The sequence below is a fragment of the Mandrillus leucophaeus genome, unplaced genomic scaffold, assembly GCF_000951045.1.
Source record: "Mandrillus leucophaeus isolate KB7577 unplaced genomic scaffold, Mleu.le_1.0 Scaffold46, whole genome shotgun sequence".
NCBI lineage: Eukaryota > Metazoa > Chordata > Mammalia > Primates > Cercopithecidae > Mandrillus > Mandrillus leucophaeus.
Window position 1 is genome coordinate 387,017 of NW_012104920.1, and position 8,480 is coordinate 395,496.

An 8,480-nucleotide genomic window follows, 5' to 3' on the forward strand; every position below is an offset into this window, starting at 1 on the left:
AAGAAGTAGTTTAGATTCAAGATGTTAAGGCAGAGATCGTGCCACTACACTCCAGCCTGGGTGACAGAGCAAGACTCCATCTCAAAAAAAAAAAAAAAAAGAGTGTCTCAGGCCGGGTGCAGTAGCTCACACCTGTAATGCCAGCACTTTGGGAGACTGAGGCGGGTGGACCACGTGAGGTCGGGAGTTCGAGAGCAGCGTGGCCAACATGCTTAAACCCTATCTCTACTAATAATACAAAAATTAACCGGGCGTGGTAGTCCACACCTGTAATCTCAGCTACTCAGGAGGCTGAGGCAGGAGAATCGCTTGAATCTAGGAGGCAGAGGTTGCAGTGAGCCAAGATCGCGCCATTGCACTCCAGCCTGGATGACAGAGCGAGACTCCATCTCAGAAAAAAAGAAAAGAGGCCAGGCGCGGTGGCTCAAGCCTGTAATCCCAGCACTTTGGGAGGCCGAGACGGGCGGATCACGAGGTCAGGAGATCGAGACCATCCTGGCTAACACGGTGAAACCCTGTCTCTACTAAAAATTACAAAAAACTAGCCGGGCGAGGTGGCGGGTGCCTGTAGTCCCAGCTACTCGGGAGGCTGAGGCAGGAGAATGGCGTGAACCCGGGAGGCGGAGCTTGCAGTGAGCCGAGATCCGGCCACTGCACTCCAGCCTGGGTGACAGAGCAAGACTCTGTCTCAAAAAAAAAAAAAAAAAAAAGAAAAAAAGAAAAGAAGGAGGAGGAGAAGAGTGTCTCAAACTTTTTTTTTTCCCAGTATCACCCCACTAAGATGCCTTTTTTAGATAATTTTCCCTAAACATCCCCCTCACCATGAAAGTTTAATTCTACAGATCTACTGGAACTCTGTTTATGCACTAAAGCTTAATGGAGTACCACTGTTCGAATAACTAAGATTATTTTCACCCCCAAAGAACCAATTTTTGCCCCCTTGGGGGTGATATTACCCCAGTTGGGAAGGCATGTGGGTAGAAGAATACAGCCAGAGACAACCTCAAAAACCAACTCACACACTCCCCACTGAGACCCAGCAAGCAGAAGGGACTTGCCCGAGGTCACTCAGAGAGTCAGTGGCAGAGCTAGGTGTGGAACGCCTGTCTCCAGCCAGAGGCCCTTTCCCTGCACCTGGACCTGGAGGCAGTCCAGGTAAGGGGAAGAGCCCACAGGTCCCCTAAGGCAGGGCGTGGTGGGTCCTAGGCTGAGACACCCAGATTCGTAGTTATGATTTGGGGAATTTTATGTTTAAGGTGGAGTAGTGCATGGTGATAACTGGAGGGCCAAGAAGCCCTCAGGAGTGTTCTCCGATGGCGTTGGTGGGGCGGAAACTGCCGCAGTCGGACGAGTACCTGCAGTAGCATGCGGAGCCGGGTGATGCGCTGGAAGGGCAGTAGCAGGAAGGACGGCAGCGGGAGCCGCTCACACTTAGGGAGGCTCTGCAGCCGGCGCAGCTCGGCGGAGAAGCGCATGTTGGTGTCCCTGCAGAAGCAAGAGTGGTTAGCGGCTGCCTGGAGGCCCTGGTGCCCCAGCCTGCTGTGGCCTCGACCCCACCCCTCTCTCCAGCTTCCTCCACACCCTTGGGACACTCACATGAGGCGGCTGTAGGTCTCCTCCTGATACTGTTGGTTCCGCACATAATCCACATACACCGAGAAAGGCCCCACAGCGTGGGCGTGCACCACATCACACAGGTCGCTGATGTGGGGGGAAGAGCGCACACGGGACAGGAGCGTTGCTAGAAACCTGAAGGAATTGGGGAAGCAAGCAATGGGGGCGGGGCAGAGAGCCAGGTCTCCCGGGTTCGTGACAGAAGGGCTGGGAACCAACTGGGTCAGTAGAAGGAAGGACCTGGGCCCGGGAGAGAGGAAAGGGCGTGCCCAGCAGCCTAAGGGCAGGTTCCCTGGAAGTACAGGAAGCCACTGACCGTTCGCTGACTCCCTGGACTCGCTGCACATTGGAGAAGAGTGTGTGGTGATCCCGGGGGGTGAGCGTGTCCCGGAGTGCCTGGCTCAGCACGAAGGTGTCGGTCAGCAGCCGCAGGGAGCGCAGGTAGGAAGCCTCGGACGTTACCACCTCGAAAAGACTCTAGAAAGAAGAGCAGGCAGTCGTGGAAAGCCAGGACCCTGGGCCCTCCTCCCCTACGTCTGACCCATGCAGCCCGCCCCACCCCAGCACCCTCCTCCCGTCTCCCACCTCCAGCTCCCACCTCCTGCATGCGCCTCTCCTGGGGGCTGAGGGTATCCAGAAGGCCGCTTGTTTGCACAGCCGGAAGCTCCTGCCACAGGGTGTTGCGAGGTCCAGGGGGTCGTGGGAAAGTGGGCGCATCTCCAGCATTTGCTGGAGAAGGACTTCCATCCTCACCGACCCCCCACAGCTCCTCTGACAGCACGGCTGCTCGGTAGGTCTGGTACAGAGGTTCTAGAGGGCAAACATAGCACTTCAGGGAAGCCCAGGGCCCCCAAACCCTTCCCCCACTGCTTGATGGTCACAGCAGGGACCCTCAGGTCCAGAGGCCCTCACCATCCTGCAGGGGCAGCTCCCAGTTCTGCTCCTTCAGCACCTCTAGCCCCTCCTCTTCCCTGTGGAGAAAGAAAGGGAAGGGAGTCCCCAGGGCCACGACTACTGCCCACCTCAGGGTGCTTGTTGTTCCCATGCTGGACAGGGCAACGCACATGCAGGTTGAATGTAGGGATCCTGACGGCTCCCCACGTCAAACCTCAGGCTTTTTGTTTTGTTTGAAGGGTAAAGACAAGGTTTCGCTATGTTGCCCAGGCTGGTCTTAAACTCCTGGCCTCAAGCAATCCTGCCACCTTGGCCTTGCAAAGTGTCAGGATTACAGGTGTGAGCTACTTTGCCAGGCCCAAATTTCAGATCTTTTTATGTGCCTTTTAGAGAGGAGCCCCTGAACTAAGTGGGCCCCATTCCTATCTCAACTATTGTAGACCAGAGACTTCTGAGTCTCCTTCTCAGCCTTCTCCCGTAGCAACCATTGTCTGGAATGACCTATTTGTGTGTCAAGGAAGCTCAACGTGGTGGACTACACTCTCACACCTCCCACCAGCACGTGTAGCCCCTTATCTCCCCTGCTCTGGTCATCGGCACCACCACACCCCCATTCACCCAAGCTAAAAACCACGCTAGTAAATGTTTGTTGAATAAATGAATGGACCCTGATAACAATGGTGAATCTAAGATAATTAACAAGCCTGGATAGCATAGAAGAGATGGTCATGATTGCCAAATAGATTTTCAGACAATAATTACAATAGAAGCTCAAGGTGAGGGAAGGGAGTTAAAGTGGTACACTTACTCTGGGCCCGGCTCTTCACAATATCATATCCCCACGATTCCATGAAGTGGCTTCTATGCTTAGCCCCATTTCATAGATGAGGACACTGAGACCCAGGAAGGCTAAAGACCTTCTTTTTCTTTTTTTTTTTTTCTTTTTTGAGACAGAGTTTCTCTCTTGTCGCCCAGGCTGGAGTGCAGTGGCGCGATCTTGGCTCCTTGCAACCTCCGCCTCCCGGGTTCAAGTGATTCTCCTGCCTCAGCCTCCCGAGTAGCTGGGATTACAGGCACCCGACACCATGCCCAGCTAATTTTTGTATTTTTGGTAGAGATGGGGTTTCACCATGTTAGCCAGGCTGATCTTGAACACCTAACCTTAGGTGATCCTCCCGCCTCGGCCTCCCAAAGGGCTGGGATTACAGACATGAGCCACCGCACCCAGCCTTCTATAAGATCACAGAATTGATAAGGGCCAGAGCTGGGATTTGAAACAAGGGCTGCTTATCTCTAGAGCCCTGGCCCTTGTCCCCTCACCTTTGTGCAGGTGGGATTTAGCTGGAGCTGAAGGTTAGTCTGCCCTCAGGTAGAAGCATGGTGGGGAGAGAACCAGGGAATAGGGGTGGGGGTGTTCGGTACCTCCCCTCCACAGTTGCTGGAGGAGCGTTCCGAGGAGCTTCGTCAGGACTGTCCCCTGGAGAGAGAAGCCAGAGTGAAGAGAAGAAAACTCCAGGATCCCCAGCCCAAGACTCCCAACTCCAGCCTCAGCAGGAACAGTTACTATAAAAACTGCAATTCTCATCAGCACCAGAGCGCAGCTGGTAGGGAAGCAAAGAACCCAGGGCCTGTTGGGGATTGTAGTTTGTTGGAGTTTAGTTCCCCCCTGCCTCTCTCCTGTCCCCTCACAGCCCAGAGGTCCACTCCCCCAGGCCCTGCACCTGTTTGGATTCCATCTTCAGAAGGCAGATCAAGATCTGGCTGTGGGGGGTCCCTGAAAATGGTGACGTCCTGCCTGACACGAGTTGGTTTAGGAGGCTTGAGGGGTGGCAGGAGTTTGCGCTCGGCAGTGGAGCGGTAGGATGTGAGGACCACAGCAGGGTGACCGATGCTTGGAGGGTTGGGGCGGGAGCGAGAGGTCCGCAGTGGAGAGGCCCGACGGGGGGCCCTGGGGACCTCCTCATAGCCCCCCACAGGCACCCATCTGAGCTCCAGGCCAGGTCGGGTGGTGTGGCAGACACAGGGGCAGCAGGGAGGGCAGGCCAGGCCAGCATCTGTGGGAGATGGATATCCTAAGGAGAAAGCCCTTGGGGCCCAGCCCCACCCCTGAGACCATAGACCATCTCCATCTTTAACCTGCCCAGCAACTGCAACACCAAGGTCGAGGCATCTGTAGATCTCCTCCACCCTGACTCCCTTCAAATCCTGACATACAGAAACCAGATATCCCAAACATTAAATCCATTTTTGAAAAGGTAGCCCCTGAAAGTCGTTAGCACTGAAAACGAAGAAGATGAGTGGATTGAGGTCCCCCAGCGCCACCCCCCCACACTCACCTGGAGCACCGTTCTCCTGGGACCCACTCTCGGGGAGGGGAGCTTCTCTCTCCCCATTGACATCTGCTCTCGCTTGGAGACCTGGCTCCGGGGCGTCTGCATCCTGAACCCGGCCTTCAGCACCCCCTTCAAACCTGCCAGCCAGCCTCCGCACAGTGCCAGGGGCTGAGGCAGAGCCATTCTGAGCCAGGACCCCGGCCATGGGGAGCAGAGGCGTGCGGGGTGACCCAGAAGGCTTGGGTGGGGGGACTGGGGACCGGGGAGCAGGTTCTGGGGAGGCGGAGCGCCGGGACACTGGACTAGGTGTGGGGGTGCTGGAAGGTGACTCTGGGGAAGTCTGGGAGTCGAGGCTGGTTCTAGAAGCTGAGGAGGGCAAAAGAGCAGGGGGCTTGAGGGATGCAGCTGGGGGCTCCCAGAAGATGGGGGTGCACATTGGGGTTGGTGCATCATTGGAGGTTCGGGGAAGTTCTTGTGGAGAGGAGCCGTTGTGGGGAGGCCCTGAGGACTGGGCAGCCCTGGAACGAGAAGGAGGGCGGGGGCGGATGATCCGAGGGGGCTTCTGCGTGGGGGGTGTTGCTGCAGGAAAGGACTGGGCTGACATCTTCCTCTGTGGTCTTCAAAGGAGTGGGGTGCTCTGCTGGAGTCATCCCCTGAGGAGGAGGGAGGGAAACAGAAAGACCCTTAGTGCCCCGCAGGGTGGATAAACTGAGGCCACTGGAAGGCAGGATTTTGAAGTCAGGAGGGAAGGCTGGTGTGGGGTTTCAGAGAATCCATAAAACTCAATACGGGGGATCCCCTTTGCTAGTACAACCACTCTGTGTCTGCCTACTGAACCACGTGTCCGTGGGGTGTGTTGCGGAGGTTTGTGTGTGGTTGTGGTGGGGGAGTGGCACGGTGTATTGTGAGTGTGTGAGTTCTGTGCTTGCCGGGTGGGTGTGCAGGGGGAGGGTGCAGTGGACAGTGTGTGGCGTGTGGCCCGTTAGGAAGTTCTCAGTGTGCGTGTCTGAGATAGCGGTGGCAGGGTGGGTGTGCGATGTGTGTTCTGTGCTGTCTGGGTCTGGGTGCCGTGGGCGCGCCTGTCCGCCGGGCCTGGGCTGCGAGGCGTGCATCACTGTTTCCCTGCTCCACCGGCCCTCCGCCCCCCATTTCCCAGTTCCTCTCTCCGGACTCTCCCTTTCCGGATTATTTTTAGTCTCCTTTTCCTGCCATCAAGATTCCTGGAGCCTCTGACCCCCGGAGATGAGGAGGCCCTGGCTCAGTCTCTCCTGTCCTGCGTCTGCTCGTCCCCGCCTGCCCTTGGGTCTGGTCACAGAGAGAAGCCCAGCACAGGCATGAGTCTTGCCAGGGAGGCCTGGGGAGGTGGCTGGGAGAGCCAGCTGAAGGAGAGGACCAGTCAGGCCAGGGCGCTGTGGCCTGGGTTTCTCTTCCTCCCTCGAGGAAGGAGGCTACAATCCCAAGAAGGCTGCAGGGTCCGGGCTGGGAAGCAGGGGAACCTCCAAACTCCCTTCAGGGCTCAGCAGGAGAGTCAGACCCCTCCAGGCCTCGGATTGGGTCCTTGAGAAATGATGAGGGGGGAACAAGGGGGTTGTAAATGACGGGTCTGGCAGCTCAGTGGCCTCTGTGTTCTGGCAGAAAGTCACTTAGCAAAATGACCCACACAGTGGTCTTGACCACTGGCCAGCTCCTCCCCAGCCCCTACCCCTCAGGGATCCCACACCCCTCTCGGGTACCGGCATTTACTTCCTTCCCTACCCCCCACTCAGGAATCCAGGTACTCGGGCCCCAAACACTCACCCTTGAATCCCCTCCACTCTCAGTCACCTCCCAGGGCTGAGTGAGTAGGGGCAGGAAACAGGAATCAGATCCGCCTCCCAACCGGACACCCCCCCCCCCAACAAACCACACCACGCTCCACATGCGCACATCACACGGGGCCCCAGGAAACAGAGGTATCCAGGGTCTCAGAGGTTAACGGGCTCTGGGGAAAAGCTGAAATTCAGGCATGGGAAATGTGTGTACAGGTTCTACCTGAACAGCTGTGTAGATGGGGGCTCACAGGAGTGAGGTGGACAGGGGTGGGGATGACGACAAGACCGCAATGGCACAGAGCATGGGTATCTGGACGCCTCTGTCTCAGCTAAGGGATGCTACGTGCGTCCCTCCAAGGCGAGTCTCGCCATCTTTCCCAGGACTCGCACCACCACCTGTCTCTTCAGCCAGGCGTGCGCCAACCCCTCTTTCACCCCGAGGGACCCTCCCGCAGGGACCCTCCCTCCCTAACTCTGCAGGAGGTCCCCATGAATTTACCTTTATCTTTTTGGAATCAGTTGCTATTTTCAGCGTGTCCTTTCTGCCCCTTGGAGCAAGGAATGCGGGGCTGAGGTCTCCAAATGTCTGTTCCTGTGATTCTGGGGCGGGAGCTCAGGGCCCAGATTGAGATCTCTGCGGGGGAAGCCAGTTCCTCAGCTCCACCCAGCCATTGTGTCTGGCGTGTGTGTGTGTGTGTGTGTGTTAGACGGGAGGGCCAGGAGGTAGTACTGAGGGGAGGAGAGGTGTGGCTTGGGATCTGTCTCCTCCAGGGAGGTATAACATTTGCAGGGGGCCAGGCGTCGTCGTTCACCCTTATAATCCCAGCACTCCAGCACTTTGGGAGGGCAAGGTGGGAGAACCAGCCTCGGCAACGTAGTGTGATCCTGTCTCTACAAAAGATTTTTTTTTAATTAGCCATGGACAGGTCAGGGGAAGTGGCTCACGTCTGTAATCCCAGCACTCGGGAAGGCCGAGGCAGGCAGATCACCTGAGGTCAGGAGTTCGAGACCAGCTTGGCTAACATGGTGAAACCCCGTTTCTACTAAAAATGCAAAAACTTAGCCAGACATGGTGGCATGCGCCTGTAATCCCAGGCGCTGAGGCAGGAGAATTGCTATGGGAGGCAGAGGTTGCAGTGAGCCGAGATCGCGCCATTGCACTCCAGCTTGGCCAACAAGAGTGAAATTCCATCTCAAAAGAAAAAAAAATAGCTATAGTGGCGCACATTTGTGGTCCCAGTTACTCAGGAGGCTGAGGTGGGAACATCACTTGAGCCCAGGAGGTGGACGCTACAGTGAGCTGTGATCGCACCACTGCACTTCAGCCTGCGCAACAGAGCAAAATGCTGTCTGAAAACAACAATAAAAAATGTGCAGAGGTCGGGCGCAGTGGCTCATGTCTGTAATCCCAGCACTTTGGGAGGCCAAGGCAGGTGGATCATCTGAGGTCGGGAGTTCGAGACCAGCCTGACCAACATGGAGAAACCCCGTCTCTACTAAAAGTACAAAATTAGCTGGGCCTGGTGGCACATGCCTATAATCCCAGCTACTAGGGAGGCTGAGGCAGGAGAATTGCTTGAACTCGGGAGGCAGAGGTTGCGGTGAGCCGAGATCGCGCCACTGCACTCCAGCCTGGGTGACAGAGTGAGACTCCATCTCAAAAAAATAGAAATAAAAATAAATGAAATAAATAAAACCACCTTCTAAAGAGGACTAAAACAAGACAATTGTCCATGGGTGACAAAAAGTTTTAGGGCAGTCCTAGTCAAAGACCCAGTTGACAAGGAAATTTGTCACCTCTCTGGCACACAATAATTTAACATAACAA

At 56.1% G+C, this 8,480-nt stretch overlaps 1 protein-coding gene across 2 annotated transcripts in view; it reads right to left on the bottom strand.

Annotated features, from left to right (window-relative positions):
- ARHGEF15 (Rho guanine nucleotide exchange factor (GEF) 15) overlaps positions 1 to 7,257 on the bottom strand; it is a 13,322-nt gene extending 6,065 nt beyond the window's left edge. Inside the window, exons 1-10 of one of the 2 annotated variants that reach the window (XM_011994493.1) lie at positions 7,152 to 7,254; positions 6,639 to 6,674; positions 4,845 to 5,494; positions 4,230 to 4,562; positions 3,931 to 3,985; positions 2,527 to 2,585; positions 2,213 to 2,424; positions 1,931 to 2,091; positions 1,597 to 1,749; positions 1,356 to 1,485 (exon numbers count right to left, since the gene is read on the bottom strand). In XM_011994493.1, coding sequence (XP_011849883.1) covers positions 1,356 to 1,485; positions 1,597 to 1,749; positions 1,931 to 2,091; positions 2,213 to 2,424; positions 2,527 to 2,585; positions 3,931 to 3,985; positions 4,230 to 4,562; positions 4,845 to 5,445 — 1,704 coding nt within the window. In that variant the 5' untranslated portion in view covers positions 5,446 to 5,494; positions 6,639 to 6,674; positions 7,152 to 7,254. Of the gene's footprint in view, positions 1 to 1,355; positions 1,486 to 1,596; positions 1,750 to 1,930; positions 2,092 to 2,212; positions 2,425 to 2,526; positions 2,586 to 3,930; positions 3,986 to 4,229; positions 4,563 to 4,844; positions 5,495 to 6,638; positions 6,675 to 7,151 lie in introns of both variants that reach the window. The other variant, XM_011994492.1, reaches the window with a different exon arrangement.
- Positions 7,258 to 8,480: the final 1,223 nt, after the last annotated feature.